The sequence below is a fragment of the Paramormyrops kingsleyae genome, chromosome 22, assembly GCF_048594095.1.
Source record: "Paramormyrops kingsleyae isolate MSU_618 chromosome 22, PKINGS_0.4, whole genome shotgun sequence".
In the NCBI taxonomy this organism is placed as follows: Eukaryota; Metazoa; Chordata; class Actinopteri; order Osteoglossiformes; family Mormyridae; genus Paramormyrops; species Paramormyrops kingsleyae.
This window is the reverse complement of record NC_132818.1, coordinates 15,199,409-15,216,466: the sequence shown is the minus strand read 5'-3', so window position 1 is coordinate 15,216,466 and position 17,058 is coordinate 15,199,409. Positions and strand designations below refer to the sequence as shown.

The 17,058-nt window shown below is 48.0% G+C and overlaps 2 protein-coding genes across 2 annotated transcripts in view; both read left to right on the top strand.

Moving 5' to 3' along the window:
- Positions 1-64: 64 nt before the first annotated feature.
- On the top strand, positions 65-10,461 carry raver1 (ribonucleoprotein, PTB-binding 1). The gene is made up of 14 exons (XM_072704663.1): positions 65-589; positions 2,192-2,258; positions 2,503-2,972; positions 4,406-4,597; positions 4,685-4,793; positions 6,008-6,108; positions 7,174-7,255; positions 7,342-7,544; positions 7,666-7,747; positions 7,851-7,990; positions 8,065-8,130; positions 8,208-8,324; positions 8,404-8,466; positions 8,558-10,461. The coding sequence occupies exons 1-14, from the start codon at positions 173-175 to the stop codon at positions 8,702-8,704; spliced, it is 2,256 nt and encodes a 751-aa protein (XP_072560764.1). The 5' UTR covers positions 65-172; the 3' UTR covers positions 8,705-10,461.
- Positions 10,462-15,470: 5,009 nt separating this feature from the next.
- The window catches only part of LOC111849141 (PRKCSH beta subunit of glucosidase II), a 56,526-nt gene continuing 54,938 nt past the window's right edge, over positions 15,471-17,058 (top strand). The window contains exon 1 of the mRNA XM_023821760.2: positions 15,471-16,683. Within this exon, the coding sequence (XP_023677528.2) occupies positions 16,388-16,683 (296 nt within the window). The 5' untranslated portion in view covers positions 15,471-16,387. The remainder of the gene's footprint in view (positions 16,684-17,058) is intronic.

The window sequence follows — 17,058 nt, the reverse complement described above, 5'->3', positions numbered from 1 at the left end:
GAGTCCGTTCAGTCCAGCATTACCACTGATCGTTGCCCTGCTTAGTTCACTCCACCGCGTGCGAGAAATCTCCCTGGTTGTTTACAGCAGTTTCAGTTAAAATGCGACACGTGGTACGATCGCTCCGCCCCATCCACCTTGCGCTTAAAAACGGCACATTCTCTCCTAGCCAATGAGCGGCCGCGTTTCTCCCACGTGCGTATTGTTTAAACTGCTTAAGCCTGTTAGTCCTTTTTCTCCGATTGAAACCTTCCTCAGTTTGATGATGGCGGCCGCCGTATCCGTTGGTGCGGCAGCTCGGGAACAGAACCCCAATGCCGTGACAAATTTCAGCAGCCGTCCGCCTTATGGTTGTTATGACGCTGGCGCTGGACGAGAGGACTGGACTTCGGGTGAAGTTAGAGAGCCGGAAAGAAAGTGTGGTCACGAAGATGCGTCCTTGGCCGGGGAGTGTCCCCGGAGGGTCGAGGAGGAGCTGCCGGCGTTGAGCCCGGAGGAGATTGAGAGCCGCTTGGAAAAGACTCGCCGGGAGTTTTATAACCGGCGGAAAATCATAATTAAAAACCTACCTGCTGATATTACCAACCAGGCAAGTTTTTAGACTAAGATGTGCTCGTGTTGGTCCTCAAACTTTTTCATAGGGTTACACACAGTGCTCTGTCTTAAGTTTTATATTTTTTTTGTTAACGCTTCAGCGTTTTAACTTGTATATAACTAATGATGGCGGTGCATGTTAAGGTGTAACAAGCTGGAGTAACAGGTGGTGTTGCTGTTTTTTTCCCGGCACTGATCTAGGGGGTGTTCCTCGACGCAGGATATTTCTCAGTTAGCTGGGTTAACTTAAGCTAGAAGTCATGGTTGCCCCAAAAGAGTTTGTCTGCCGGACAGTCCATAACTTGTAGCTTAAGTTAGCCCATCTAACTGAGAAATCCTGCTTCCGTGTAAAACAGCGCCGGAATGGAGGTAATGAAGAATTTAGGTGAATCTTGAGTTGGGTGTCTGCAGCGCATGGCTAAATATTGGTCATTTGGGAAGGGCCCAGAAACTGCTGATCTGGTGGGTGTTAAGTAGTGACTTCTACCGTGCAGTTTAATCGTTTGCATGGTCTATTTTTTGCCATTTAAAAGTGGGATTGCCGTTTGAAATTGATTATGGGACGGTCTGTCTAATATCTAGTACAGGCAGTGGGCTGGAGCAACTTTTCAATTCACTGCCTGTATTGCCCATGAAAGCTTGTTGACGTCGTGCTTCGTAGGGGGCTGTCTCCCTGAACGACTTGATCGAGTTGGCATAAAGGAGTGAACTTTTCAGGGAGACGATCAATGCTATAATGTGGATCTAGCACCAAGCTGTAAAACGACACCCCATGAAGTTGAAAAGTGTGTGGGAGATTATTAATGACTAGATTGGTGTTGATAAGTATTTGACTTTGTTGATTTGACTCGGTTACTGTTGGCTGTATCGCTGTGAAAAATGCAGTGATACGCTGTAACAGTTGTGGTGGGGGAGGGGGTCCATTTGGCCTGGCTTGCCGGCTGTGCTGGAGGGAGGTAGTGACGCGCGTCGGAATCGCGCCTGACCCGGGAGAAATTGTGGTCCTGTGTGGGGCGGACCGGCCAGGTCCGGCGGCCTCTGCCCTGCGCTGCAAACACATGTTGCAAGAAAGAGTTGCAAAAACGTCATTCTACTGCTTCTGCTGCAAAAAACACTAGCGTGTTGCAGGGGCCCTAAATAAATTTTGGACTCCCGATCTGATTATTTTCCAATATTTTTTTTTAACCCACATCACTCAATGACACATGGACCCCACCTCCTTGTACCTAACCACAAAGATTTGGCACCTTTCCTGTTAAATTGCCTGTACAATTTTCAAACATTAAACGTTTGTGATATGTAAATGGACTCCTTTTAGGTAATTGATATTAATGAATAGTTGAGTGGCTAAGGGGCATTTTGGGTCATAATCCTAGTTTTGGGATATGCTAAGAACAGTGTGTTGTTTTATTACCTAAACTTTTTCAGGAGGTGTTGGTAACCATAAAACTGAGTTCTGGAAAGTCAGCAGTTGTACAGGTGGTCAGCTGTGAAGCTTTTCTGGCTGTAACTGAATGGTGAACAGGCAGGATTGAACTCGCGTGACATGCAAACAATGGCGATGTGTGTTGTATTCATATTTTTCTTTTGTTCACAGGAGGTGCATGAGCTTTTGAGTGGCTATGACCTTAAGTACTGCTTTGTGGACAAGTATAAGGGGACAGGTGAGTGCTCGGAAGGGCTGGCTGTTAGTTTAAATGGCCAGCCATGGTGTCTGATCAGTGAACAAGCCACTGCCTCCCAGTTATGTTGGAAATGCAACTGAATGTAATGTCCATCATGGCAGTTAGAATGCAGAGCCTGATAACATCTGTAATGTCCAGCTGTGAGACTGGAGGTCGAGGTAGATCGGCCAGCCACCTCGCTGGTAGTGTGACTGACACATTTCCCTGGCTCCTCTCTCCGAAGCCTTCGTCACGCTGCTGAATGGTGAACAGGCACAGTCGGCCATCAAGGAGTTCCACCAGCAGACTCTACGTGAGCGGGAGATCTCTGTGCAGCTGCAGCCCACCGACACCTTGTTGTGCGTGGCCAACCTGCCACGCTCGCTCTCCCTGCTGCAATTCGAGGAGCTAGTGCGGCCTTTCGGCAACCTGGAGCGCTGTTTCCTGGTACACGGCACACGCACGGGCCACTCCAAGGGCTATGGCTTTGTGGAGTACATGAAGAAGGACTCTGCAGCCCGTGCCAAGTCGGAGCTGCTGGGCAAGCAGCTGGGCTCGCGTACGCTCTACGTGCACTGGAGTGAGGCGGGCACGCTCACTTACCCGCTGTTGCACTCGCGCTGCCTCTGCGTGGACCGACTGCCCCACAGCTTATTGCACGCCCAGGACCTCCGCCAGGCCCTGTGCGACACGCACATGCCCGTCTTCTGCGAGGTAGGCCACCCTCATGATATGGATGAAACCTCAACCTTATGTTGGCACTTCTTTCATTGTGTTGCTTTGCTCTTGATTTTCATTCATATTGAACTTAATTAGGCTACGCTACTGCTGTACATTTCTGTTGCCGCTGGGAGTAAACGCTCAGGATCCCTGTTTTTCTTGGATTCATATGGCCTTTTCCATGAAATGAACTTTTTTTGGCGCATCTGTCCTCATTTTGCGCGCAGCTGCTGCATAAGAGCCAAATTACCATATTCTGCTCTTCTTGCTGCACTAATTGTATCTGTCAGCCCTAAACCTGGTCATCTGGCTGCAGCAGTTTTTCTGCATGAGGATACAACTGCGAGAATAGCATGGCTACCTTCTGTTGGGCAGTTTTTGATGCTAATTTATCGTGGCAAAGCCAATGGTAGTCTTTCACCAGTATTTCCTTGACCACAATGATGGATGCAGGCAGTTACCCTGCCGTTAGTTTTCTAAGAAAGTGGATGGGAAATCCTGTATCATATGTTGCAAACGTAGAGCGAGATGTATGGATGATGTCCCCTGGTGTTATAGCTGAGTAGATGGCAGCAGTTAAGGTTACATTTTGACACGTCAACAGGCATTTTGCTCTGGCTTTGAGTTGAGTGTGAGCTGGAATGACCGCATTCGCTGTAGGTGTCATACTATGTTACTGCAGCCCTGCTGTCCTGTGTAGCAAGATTTCGGCTTTGTGGAGGATGGTCAAAAAAAGGCCTTTTTCTTTTTGCAGGCTTTGCGTCGGTCAGTTTGGCTCAAGGCTGTACTGGGGTTATACAGGGAGGTAGTTGCAGGGCTGTGGTGGTGGAAGTCCTGATGTCACAGGCTCTGCCTTTTGCTGGTCTCTGGCATTCTATTGCAATGAGATGTTCAGCTGCCTGCAGGTCTTTCTGGAACAGGAGAATGGAGCCCCTTTGTCTGCCACTGCTTTTCCGCACAGTCACTCACACGTGTGCTTTTCCTGAAAGACTTCCCGCTCAGGCTCGTGTTTTGTCGACACTCTTGGTCTTGTCCTGTAACTTTTTACCAGAAACCGCCGCAAAATGTGAGGGTATGTCCCAGATATTATGAAACATCCTTTGTTTACATTATTGCGCTTTAGTTTCAGTAGGATGAAATGTAGTCAGGATTATTCTTGCCCTGAATAAGGATTATTCTTGGCTCGGGTCAGTGATGATCAGCTGTATGTTCTGGGACATTAATTTGGCAGCATGTCACTGGTTTTATTTCTTAGCCATTTTCAGTACATCTTATGAACAGGAAGGATGCATCTGATTATGAACTGGATAAGATCCTTCACCTCCCTCAAGATTGTTTTTGTGGCACATTAGTAAGTCCTGGGGACTTGCTTGCAAATGCCTTTTTTATAAGGGTGTTTAATCAGTTGCTGACATGCTTCTTCCCAGCTTGCCCAGGGGCAGGATGGAAGTTTCCGACGCTTTGCGGTGCTGGAGTTCGCTACCCCAGAGATGGCAGAGGAAGTGCAGAGGGTGGCAGACGGCCGAGCTCTGGGTGGGACCCACATCCGCGTGTCTTTCTGTGCGCCGGGACCACCTGGCCGGAGCATGCTGGCTGCGCTCATTGCCGCCCAGACAATGGTTGAGTATTCTCCGAGTATTTCCTGAATGCTCCCCAAGTATTCGTACCGTTTTCGCTTCACTGATGGTCAATCTGCTTCTTGTCAGGCTCTGAACAGAGGGAAGGGTCTCCTTCCAGAACCCACAGCCATGCAGATCCTGACTGGCCTAAACAACCCTGCTGCCTTGAAGATGCTGCTGTCACCTCTTACCCAGGGTAGGAACCGCAGTGAAACTCGCAAGCAGGCCTCCTCCTGAACTCGGATGCCTCAAACTCTTGACATCCTGTGTGAAAGAGTGACTTGCTTTGTCTCCTGGAACCGCGGGCACAACGCTTACATTGGCACAGTAGGCACTTTCACGTTGAAGTTCTAGAACCTGGTCCCACTTTACAAATGCCTGGGTTCTCTTGGAACTTTCGTAGTTCCTGGGCAGTTTCATGTGTCACTTTCATACCACACAAGAGGAACTGGGACCTTTATGCTAAATAAGCATGTGAGAGACGTAACGTTCATAGGTTAAACTTCACACATGATTTCATATGAAACTACACTACCATGCCAAAAGAATGGAAGAAGTCGTTTTGTTATTTGGGGGGGAGCGATCGATCGCGATCAAAATGGGACGTGGCCCAATTTTACTTGCATGACCTGCGATGTGTTCATGATTATTTTTAAATCTGGCTAGCAGATGGAGCTTTCATTTTCCAGAATAACAAAATGATGTAACGTAGCAGGATAGTTTCACTGCCGACCACTTGCGATATTAGGCAAAAGTAAATTGGTTGGTAATCGAATTATCCAATGCAGAACTATGGATATGCAAGCAGAAAATCTATTAATTGATGCACTAAATGTAATTTGGGTATAAAAATCTGCTCGGTTTTTGCTCTGCTGCATTTTTTTTTCTGTTTGCACTTCCACATAACTTCCATGTTGCCGCCGGTGCTTGTGGTCGACCAATCGGCAAGTTGTCACTGTAAGCACCTCCCCAGTAAGTCATGTTTGAACGAGAAGTACCTAGTCTGGAGTAGGGACTAAAAACGGGTTCCAGAACCGCCACCAAGGAACTGCAATCGGGCTGGGTTCCTGCTGTGCGAAGATGACAAGTCTCTGGTTCCAGGAAAAAGGTTCTGGTTTCCAGAAAGTTCTGGCAGTGTGAAAGTGTCTAGAGCAGGGTTCTTCAAATCTGGACCTCGATTCCAAATCCAGGCCTTGTTTTCAGTTCTCCCAGGTAGTTAGTTTAATAATGACTGATTCTGGTTGGTCAGAGGCTTCACACCTGACTGACAGGTAAAGGAAGGCTGGAAAACCAGCAGGGCTCGGACCTCGAGGACCGTGATTTGAATAACCCTGGTCTGGAGTATGCTGGAAAAGGGGTGGGGCTACAGGGAGGTAACTGGAGTGAATCATGTAAGGTTTATGCCTGCAGGTCTCCTCGGCCCAGCCCCTGCTGTGCCTCTGCTGGCCAATCCTGCCCTGTCAGCAGCCTTGCTGCAAATGCTGCTGCAGAACCAGGCCCAGTTCCAGCAGGTATGGCGGCAGCCCCCTACCTTCCCTCCGCCCTGTCGCTTCTCTCTCTATCCTCACCTCCTCTCCTTTATCTCCCTTCCCATCAGCACCAGCTGCTTGGGAACCCGCTGCTGTGGGCACATCTCCTACCCGGTAGTGAGAAGCAGGTGCCGGCCCTCGTGAGTGGCTTTGGCGTGAACGCCGTGTGTCTGTAGTGCCGAGTCACGTGATGCGTGATGTCGGGGGTGGCACTGGAGCCTGTCCTGCCAGCAGCCATTCATTAAAGGTTAATGGGATTCAAACCGCTGCCATTATGCAGAAGAGGGTTTTTGCCTGAAGTGATGCAGTACTGAAATGTTTACACCAAACTTTCTTGCATTTGGCTGATAAGGGAGAGCTGGCAGGCCTTCATGTTGAAACAATCCCATCATGCAGTGCAGGGCAAGTGCTTAAAAGCTGCTCATCAAATGCTGTAAGAGGGATGGGCTTGGTTTCACTGTCTCGATTCGGTCAGTCCTTGCTCTTTGTGTAAAGCTGGCTGGTGGTTGCCCGTTTCCCCCGAAAGACAGCCCACAGGAAGCTCTGTCTGCGTGGACAAGGAGCTTCCTGTGTGGTTTTAGCTGGAAGTTGAGTCCTGGACCTTGACTGCTGGAGTGACATCAGACGGCGCAGTGTGTGATGTGTCAGGGGGTTGTGTGGGCGGCCGGAGCCGCATCTTTACAGAACCTTACGCTCTGAGCACCCCCCCCAACCCCCCCCCCCCCCCCGACCGAGTGACACCCACACAGCCCTGGTCCTGAAGCTGTTACATTTGCCTTTATGCTGCAGGGTGACCAGAACTTCAAGGTTCGTGGGCTACAGGCTTCTCAAGGCAACATTTCAGGCTGGAGCACGAAGCCTCCCTTGTTAGGGGAAGGGAATGCAGAAGTGTGTGTGTGTGTGTGTGTGTGTGTGTGTGTGTGTGTGTGTGTGTTGCTTCTCTTAGCAGAGAGAGAGCGCGAGAACTGTGCCGAGTACATCCTTGAACTTGGCTGATGGGTTCTGATCTCTGATCCAAGCTACATTTCTTGTCCCGTGTCCCTGCAGACGGGAATGCTGGCAGACGGGCCTCTGCTTGGGGTGCAGCCTCTTCAGCCCGCGATGAGCTTACTGGGTGACCTGCCTGCAGGTGAGTGGTGGGAGTAACTGCATCCCAGTGGAATGCTTCTTCCTGAATGCTGTGGGCAAATTGCCATGTGGCTGTCTTGCCACCAGGGGGTGCCATGCTGCCGCCTATCTGCCTTCCTTCTGACCCGCCGGGGCCCATCAAGCCCCCAGCCCCTAGCCGACCCCTCCTGAGGGATCTGGAGTCTCCTGCCGTGCCCTGCGGCCTCCCTCCGGCACCTTCTCCTGCCCTGCAGGGCCTCACCACTCCTCTCCTGGGGAGCCTACTGGGGGGAGAGGGGACTGCATCCGGGGTTAGTGACTGCGAGTTGACACTAACTGGTGGCCTGAGTGCCGATGTAGAGCCAGGGGCATGCCTGATTGGCTGGTTCCCTCAAGCCCGCTGTCACTCATTTTGTGCCTCCCACCCCCCAGGCGTCTCTCCTGGGTGAGCCGCCCAAAGAGGTTCCCCTCACCCAGAACCCCTTCCTCAACATGCAGAGCCTGTTCCCTTCAGGTGAGTCCCCACACTCTTCTCACCTTCCCTAGTTCGGTCTGTCACAGGAACCCGGATTGGTAACATGGTCACCCCCCCCCCCCCCCCACACACCAAATCATAGGAGGAGCAAGTAGCAGACCTCACCCCTACAAGAAGAAGGCGGGGAACCCATCACAGGCTCGTGGTGGCCCAAGTTCAGCTTTTGGTTCCCGCTACCAGGAATTGTATCCCCAGCACTCTGAGTACACAGCAGTCCATCAGGTAGGTCAGCCATACCCCCCAACCCCCCCTTCCCCAAATAACTGCCTGGGTCACTAAGTCCCTGTGTTTCCCAGGACCCCCTGCTGTACCCATATGAGTCTGTGAGTATGGACCCCAGTGCCTTGCCTGGATTTAGACAGGTAGGCATGTCTTCACATCATTACCGCCGGGCACTGCTGGCGCCGTGCCCTTCCGTCACCCCTGTCCATCTCTGCAGTTCCCGCAGCATCCTGGGCACAGTGACCCCCCTCTGTACAGCTACCCACCCAGCCCCCCTTATTCCACATATTTCAGTTCATCTGCACCAGCCCCTCCCACTGCCCAGCTCAACAAGGTAGGTCTCCAGCCATCAATGTTTATGTATATACTTCACACTTCCAGCTGTTGCTAATGGCCATCATTCTCTCCCTCAGGCTGTGGGCATGCCCCCCTTGGCCCAGCCAACCAGTTTGTACCAATCAGAGAATGTGCTGAAGGTAGCGCCCCCTGCTGTCCCTTTATGGGTAGTGTGCCTGGTGTGTATCCTCCGCTTGCCTGCCTCAGCGTTCATCTTTCTTCTCCCCGCAGACCCCGGTCGGGGCCCACAAACGCTTGTTCTCACGCCTCATACCGTCGCCAGAGCCCAGCCCGGAGGGGGGCTATGTTGGCCAGCACTCACAAGGCCTGGGGGGTCACTATGCCGACTCCTACCTGAAACGCAAGCGCATCTTCTGAAGGTGCCCTGGGCATTACCAGTTGTGCTGACCGGTAGCCAGCATTCTACCAGTGACCTCCAGGGGGTGCTGTAGTCCTCAGCCCTTTGGCCTCCCACCTGCTGCTGCTGTTCTTGTAGCCCTGAGCTGACATGTGCCAGCCAATGGAAGGGATTCATTTCACTGTGGATGTATCTTTTTTTATTTTGTTGTGAATGTATATATTTTTTTATTTTAATTAAGTTTTTAAGTTAATTTTACTTTGTCTTTAAAGCATGGGTTTTTCTTTTGTGCTGAAATGAATTTGTTTTCCTGCTATTCTTTGCCAATTTTTTTTAATGACTAGCCAAACCCTGTGCTTTTATCGTTTTCTCTTTTGGTTAGTATGCCTGTTGGTTGCTTTTTAATTTTTGCCCTCCTGTGTTGTGTGTATGACTGAGGGTTTTGCTTGGATGGGTTCAGGCCCCCCGTTCCTGGTCTTTGCTGTCAGGGCAAAATTCAAGCTCTGGTTTCAGTTGCCATCGTTGTTCCCCTCTCACTATTTCACATGATTCGCGGTTTCCTTGTTGGTGTATAATATTCCATGCCTTTTACTTCCCCTTCACTTCAGTACCTTTTAATCTGTGACAACCCCCCGGTATATATATACAATTTATTTTATTTTTTTAAAACTTTTTTTGCACTTAAGGGGCAAAGATCACATCACAATTAATGAAGTTTCTTGTTCTCACTTCATCTGCAGTTGCTCAGTTCAATTTTTTATTTATTTCTCTTTTCTGGACTCCTTCATCCTGGGTTGCATATATGATTTTCACCCCCATTGATGCACCAATGCAGAGGACTACAAACTCACGGTAGGGTCAGTTCCTGTTTGCCTCCTTTCCTCCTAAATATAGTCCTGAAGGAATATGCTGGGCCCTGGAGTATAGGGGTGACAAACTTGTACTGCTCATTCCTGCCTGACTTGTTTCTCCCCTGCCTACCAGTAGAGGGAGCAGTTTCTCTCAATTTTGAGCTATGGGTTGAGTCGTAATGGCAGTGAGGCTGACCCTGTGTCTTGGTGTCAAAGTAGCAGAGCTCTTCTGAACAAAAAGGCAGTCAATCAGTTACTTGTTTAATGTACTGATTTGCCTAGTTCCAGTTTATGCCCATTTGCAACTTTATGTGTCAGGGTTGGCTGGCTGAGTGCTGCATTTTGTTTAAGTGGCTAATTGCTTTAAGGAAGTTATCTAGATAAGGCCCTCCTGCCAGCATGTAAATCAATGGCTAATTGGCAAGCAACTAATGTGTCCCTCGGAATGGAATTACTCCACCTATTTGTATAATAGGCCTGTTTCTGCCACTGCTAAGAGAAGCAACCAATGGGGAGCAGGAAGTTGGAAGGCGGAGCCTAAGTTTGGTCATGGCTGTTCTGCTATTGGGTAGTAATTTTGATTTGTAGAACCTTTACCTCTGTGTCCTGGTAGTGATATGTGTAGGATCTCCGCTTTAAACACGCCTGCCGTAGCAGTACTTCCGACCCATATAATGTATTATGATTGACTTTGCTGCCTTTTTAATTTTACTGTTTGCTGTGTATATAAGTTGCAGTACTCCTTTTCAGGGTCGAAGCCTTCACTAATTAATGCTGGATCTGCTCTGTGTGTCTGTGTGTGTTTTGTCCTGTAAAAGCAACTGAGAGCCTCTTCGGTCTGTAACATTCTAAATCCTGTAGCTGCCTGCTGAATTGGCCTGTTTTTTTTGTGGGGATTTTGAATAAGTAAATGTTATTTAACCTTCCATACTGAGTCATCTTCGTCCCTGGGAAAGCACTAGAAAGGACATACTGGTTCCATTCGCTAGTCAGTAGTGGTACACTCCTCCTTTGTCCTTCTCGCCTTTCTAACTGGCCATTGTTAGGTTTTCACTCAGTTCCTCATACCAAGAGTAGCCCTTGTAGAAGATCTCTACTTCCAGAGCCACACGAAATTCCCCCCAGTGCTGAGCTGTCTGGAATGGTCTGAATGCATGGCATGTCTGTGTAGCCCTGATATACAATTTCCTTTTTCAGTCAAATTGTGTGATGGTGGGGTGGGGGGGGGATTTGGCTTCAGCACTCTTGATTTATGGTTGGAGTGGCTGTCGCTCGATACAGGAGTTGGTGCGTGTGGCTGTAACCAAGTCACGGTGCTGACTGCTGGTGCGGTGATGTACCTTGGTTTTTGGCAGCCCAATTTAAAAAAAAAAAAAAAAAAAAAAGATGAGAAATTCTTGGGCTATGACAAGCGGCAGAGAAACATTTTGGGGGGGGGGGGGGGGCGGCGGCACTGGTAGGTACTAGCTGATGAGTGCTTACCAGTTGGGCCCGCCTGCTCCTGGAGCAGTGTAATTGCCTGTTAACCAGTAATTGCTGGTCTGTCATTTCATTTAGAACTTGGATGTCTAGAAGTAATGGTGGGTGTTCAATGAAATATATTCTAAGAGCTCAGGCCGTACATAGGCTGGCAGCTGGGTGACACTTTAGGCGTAATTGAGTGGATTAGCCGTGATCAATAGCTGCCTGCACTCCACGCAGAAATGTGATTTCGGGGAGGTTTTCTGTGCTCCTTGTCCTCCTCCCCCCCCCCCCCCCCCCCCCCCCCCATTGGGCTTTATTCTAGCAGAGTCCTAACTGTGCCTTGTTCATGCCCTTGGTACCAAAGTGGGTATGGTTTGGTTAGGTTAGCAGGTGGCTTTCCACCATAGCAATAGCAGAGGCCCCAGCTCAGCCAGTAAGCAACTGGAATCTAAATCAATTAAGCCCTGTGACGTTAAGTGAATGGCGAGAAATCACCGACTGATGTTCCCCAAAGTGAATTACCCTCCTGCCTCCGACTGTCTGGCTCCCTGCTTCAATCTATTTACTTGCAGTATCTTAAGGATGTTAACGTAGCTGTCACCAATGTAAGGTTTGAGTTGCAAGTCCTACTTAATATTTACAAGTCAATCATTTTGACACTAAGCATAATATATACATATGGCTTGTGCATAGGTATTTCTTAGGCTAATTTTCCTCAAAGGAAAGCGCTGCAGTGCTTGTGTTGGACGTGCCTGGAAAGCCGGGGTAACGGCAGGTGTTCCGTGTCTCTGGGTATTCGATGGGCTGGGCAGGGGAGCAGGGGCTAGCTTGATGTAATACAGCTGCCTCTGATCAATAGCTCGCTCAGCCACCTTTATGATAGAGCCACACTTTGCTGCCCCTCGCGTTGTGTATTATTACTCTGGGTTGCCGCCACATCTGAGACGTTTGGGCTGCCGTCTGCCCCCTGATACACAGCATTGCTCTTGGAAAATGATACCACTGGCTTTTATCTCAAGCTCGCAGAACCACAAATGGATGATTCCTAAATGCCTTTGAATGTATGCTTATCTTATGAAATGGACTGAAAGCCCTCCCCCACTGGAAGCAGAAGGGGGGGGGGGGGGTAGGTATTTTAAAGGTTCCTCTTGACAAGTGAGGGGAAACTCCCCAGTGCCCGAAAGGGTTGTGAAATTATCCACTTTTCTCAAAGAGCGCTTGTGTAATTGTCATCGCCTGTTGTATAAATCCAGGAAATAAAGGGCAAGTAGAATCCATATAATATTCAACACCAGTGTACCCAGCCCAGTGGGGACTTCCTGGTAGGAGGTTATGGGCTGAAATGTGATCCTGTCTTCAAGTGCATCATCCCATTCCTTTCTACTGTTGGAATGGGAATAAGAAGCAGCCTCCGGAGCTGGTTAAGAATCCATTAAGAGTGTTTATAGATATTTCTGAGGATAAACAAGACTGTTCCATTACATCAGTGGCTCTCAGCCGACTCTGCACGACCGAACATCAGCGCTCACATCTCGGATAAAGCACGTCTAGATGACCTCACAGTCAAACTTGTGTACTGTATATGGAAATCTCTTCTGTGGGGCTGTAAATTTGAAAGACAAGGCATGTGCACCTGGGTGCTGAGTGTAAATCTGGGCTGTCAGAGGGCTGAATGAGATGGGTTAGAATCAGAATGTGCTTTCTTACCAAAAATTACTGTCAATGCACATCTGGTACAGCTGGTAGAGGTTACTGTAATATTTCCTGCTTCTACCGCAACAGAAGGGATGAGTGCAGGATAGATTTGGGATGAGTCTACTGAACTTCCTCTGTACTTCTGAATGCAAGATCGGTCCATTCCATAACAATAACCTTCCAGTCCAACACACAAGCTGCTAAGTTTTTCTTTTTTTAAGTTGCTACTTAAAGGTGCGTTTTGTCAAACCTTCATGAGATGTTCTATATTAAAATGTTTTTGTTTTTTTTTTGGTTCCATGCTTGTGGGTCACATGGTAATTACCAACTTCTGTGTTGCTGCTATTTAATGGAAACGCGGTCTTTATATGCTGTTAATCGCCTGGAGGTAATCAAACACGTAGTACTGACACAGGTCAGAAAAATACTGCCGTACAGATAATATACAGTTCAGTCATGGCTATGTAGAAAGTGATGATACAACTTCCTTCTGATACTGGCAAGTCATCTGGTACAAGGAAACAAAAGCTCTGGTGAAATTAAGCCAATTAGCCAATCAGCTTTTGTTTTGTTTTGTAAATGTGAAGGAGACGCGTGTCTGTGAAGCCCCGCAGCTGGTAGGAGGTACAGATCCTTCCACATCTCCATGTGCTCATCTCAGAGTTGTGTTTTCACTTTAGTAAAATATATAAACTGTTCTTGGTCTTCGGCTCCACATCCTTGCTGTCTCTGTCTTATCAAACGGCTATCAAGATGAACATCTACAAACATGGAGTACCGGCGATAACTAAAGTTGACGAGGTTCAGTCAAGGGAGGGGGCATTGCTAGGAACACACCCGAGGTGACGCAGTCATGCAAATTAAAGGGAGGGGCTTTGTGCCAAAGCACAGCCGGAGAGCCAATCCACATGCTCATCGCAGTGTTTTGGATGGGCTCATATTTATGGAATAAATATATTTATGGAATGAATATGAGGTGCATAAAATATCGAAAGCCAGCCACGGTGAAAATACACCTAAAGTCAGTACAGAAAGTAAGAGCTGGCTGCCATCCATGTTACATGCTTTTACTCTGATTAATCAGTTTCGGGCTACTTAAGCATTTACCGGCGTCAAACAATGAAATTATACTCTGGCAGATTTTTTTTGTTCGTATTTTATTGCCTGTCCCCATGTTCCAATGATGCTCTCTTCTTTCACACGCACAGGGCCATATCTAGAATTTCTAGGCCACCTGACAAAATGTCATCTTGGGACCCCCCACTTGGGTTTGCAATCTAAAGAAATACGGGTCCCAGTGGATAGAATTTGCTGAGTGAGCAGGGGCCCCTATGAAGTCCTGGGCCCCATGAATGTGCCGGGTGTCCGAGCCCTTCTGATGCCCCAGAACATGCCTTATGTCCTACTGGCTTACAGAGCACAATTGCAGTCCCTTCATTCAGAATGAATGACTAAATAAGGGATACTTGGGTTTATTACAATTATTCCCTATGCCTGTCTGTATATTAAGCAAAATGAGACTATAAAACTACTGGCAGACACTGTCCTTAAGCCGTAAATGCGCCGGATGACCTGACTGAATCAATTAACTTGGATCGAGTGTCTGCAAAAGGTGCAAACAAGCAAGGCTGGGGGCTAGCTGGCGAGGCAGGTCCTGCACCAAGTCATTCCGTCAGCAGAAACATAATGTTATGTGCTCTCATTACCGCCGCGGAAAATAGACGATTGCGGTGAAAGGGGGTATTTTAAGTCCCTTTGTTACTTTCCCCTAGTCGTCGCGCTTTCACCAGCGTGCCAGCCGAGCAAATGAAGTTTAATTTGCAGGAAGCCGCGCTAAGTTACGGATTTGTTGAGCATGATATTCAGAGGCCCGTAATACGTGTGCGCGTCACCTAGGGAACAATTCAGAATAAACCACAATAAATTAATGTTATGTAAAAAATATATATAAACAAAATAAAAACATTATAAATAAATAAATAAGGACTGATGCGCGCACATGGAGAGCATGTCAGCTCGGCTATCTGGATGGCGGGGTGCAGGACTCAGTCTTCAGCGCAGAAATGAATGTCCACTCAATCGAAATAGAAACGCTTCTGTCCTGGAGGAAAAAGAAAAAAAAGAAGCGTGGGCGAAATGTATTGATGGGCACCGTACGTACCCTACATTGCCGTCGAATTAATGCTTTACGCGTAACGAACGTACTTATAACCTAAGCGGAGAAAATGTTTTGCGAATAATCGCCCTTATAATAGCAGGCTTTGGAGGGGGGAAAACCGCGTTTCCACGTATGAAAGCCAAAATGACAACTCACAGCAGTGGGAGGAATATATGTAGAGATACATTGCGACAAAAAAAGCTGGAAACAAATGGAAAGACTGGAAAGAGATACTCATATAAAAGCGAAATTCGTAGCCTGATTCCCGTATTACTTTTAACCGCTCTTATCACCCATGAAAACCGGGCGACGAAGATTTGACGGGCGGTCACGCTTCATTAAATTTGACAATTTAACGGCCGTTTGTTTAAAAAGCCCCCAGACCCTGAGATGATAAAAAAAACGTGCTGTGCTCTTAGAATTAGAGTGCAGTATAAAACCAGAAGACATTGTATAAAATCACATATCGTATTCCATCTAGATGGGAGATATACGAGAAGGCGAAGAGGAGGCGCGCTAACGTTGTGTGTGTGCGCGCGTGTGTCGGTGTGTGTGCGCGTGTGTCGGTGTGTGTGCGCGCGTGTGTCTGTGTGTGTGTGTATATGTGTATGTGTTTGAGAGGCAGAGAGAAAGGGAGCGAGAGGGAGTACGACGTGAGCACCAAGAGATGACGAGGGAGGCGCAATGGTGTATTCTAAATACCATAAAACTGCTGCCGACAACCTAGAAAAAGGGGAAAATAGAGGCCGACCGGACAAGACAAATAGCAGGAGAGACTTGAACATTTTTCGACTGGAACCGGTTGCTGCTTCCAATGCTTGACGGGTTAAAATAAAGAAAAGGAACAACAGAAGGTTTTTTTCGCAGTTGTTTAGATATAGCCATAATTAAAAGCCGGAGTGTCATCATATAAAGCAGTGTTACGGAATATTTTAACTTGAAAGAGCGATAATCGTATTAAAAATTGTGTTATTTCTTCGTTCGTTATAGCTCCAAATTCTCGCGTTCTGGATACTTTTTTATGGATCCGTTTAAAAAAGGAGCGATTACGGGTGAGCTTTGATGGACAGGTGCAGCCGCGGGCGGCAATAATACCTCGCAGCGCTGCGCCAGTGGTCTGTGATTCTGCAATAAGCGACTGATAAAAAGCAATAAATTGCGCTGTAAATAAGTGTTCCATTGCGCCATGGGCGATGAGGCGACTAACTTCGGGAGAAGATACGCTCGCTATTGTCTCCAGTCATCTGCCCCGTGGATATTCTAACGGTTTAAATGATCGGATGTGCACACAGCAACTGATCTTTCTGGGTTTATATAAAAAGAAAACTTTTGATTGGATTTTGACTGGATAGCAATATATTACACTACCGAGAGTAGCTCTCAACTACGTCTGACAGCACTGTGATTTTATTTTCATGATGGAAATAGAAATTTATTTTTGAATTTATAAAATAATTAATAGCCAAATTAGTTAGTTTTGAATATTGTATATAGAGTCAGGTATTTTACTTTTAAGGGATCGTTATATTTGCACTATGATGGAAACGCCACCTTGCTCGAAGAAGAGCTTGTCTTTGTCTTTGCCAGTGCCCCGGGAGGGGCAGGCCACCCTCAAGCCTCCGCAACACCTCTGGAGACAGCCCCGGACCCCAATCAAAATAAAGCACCGTGGATACTCGGACACGGATCGGCACCACCACCCACAGATCGAGCGCTCCAACGCGGTGGACACGAGCGACCGACCCGGGCTTAAGAAGACTCGGATGTCGTGGCCATCCTCTTTTCACGGAACGACCAGCACGTCTATCGCTAACTGTGTGGGAAATAAAAGGTAAGCGAACAACCGTGGGAAATTTTAAATAAGAAGCCTTTTACCTGGACTCGGTACACAGATCTCCCCCATCCCCAGTTTGGAGGCTGCGCGAAGAGTTAACAGATGTGAAGTGCTTTGTTTTTGGAAACGGGAGGCGTGGGTTCTCGACGGAGCCGCTTGATTCGTTATTGCTCGCTGTGTAGGACATTTATAAAAGCCTAAGTTTGGGATGTCATCAGTCTTCCGGAAGTGCGCTCAAGCACTAATGGGCTGACTTTGTACCAGCGCGCTCGCCCACACACACAGATATGGACGCGCAGGACATATCGTGAATAGCCGTATTTTCGCATCGCCGGTGACAAGACCTGGGTAAAAGTAATAGCAAATAAAGTT

Bases quoted from the DNA above. Each gene is read 5' to 3' on its own strand.
- raver1 (XM_072704663.1), top strand. From the start codon at position 173: ATGAGCGGCCGCGTTTCTCCCACGTGCGTATTGTTTAAACTGCTTAAG. The intron at 8,325-8,403 runs GTAGGTCTCCAG...TCTCTCCCTCAG, and splicing joins CCACTGCCCAGCTCAACAAG to GCTGTGGGCATGCCCCCCTT. The intron at 8,467-8,557 runs GTAGCGCCCCCT...TTCTCCCCGCAG, and splicing joins AATCAGAGAATGTGCTGAAG to ACCCCGGTCGGGGCCCACAA.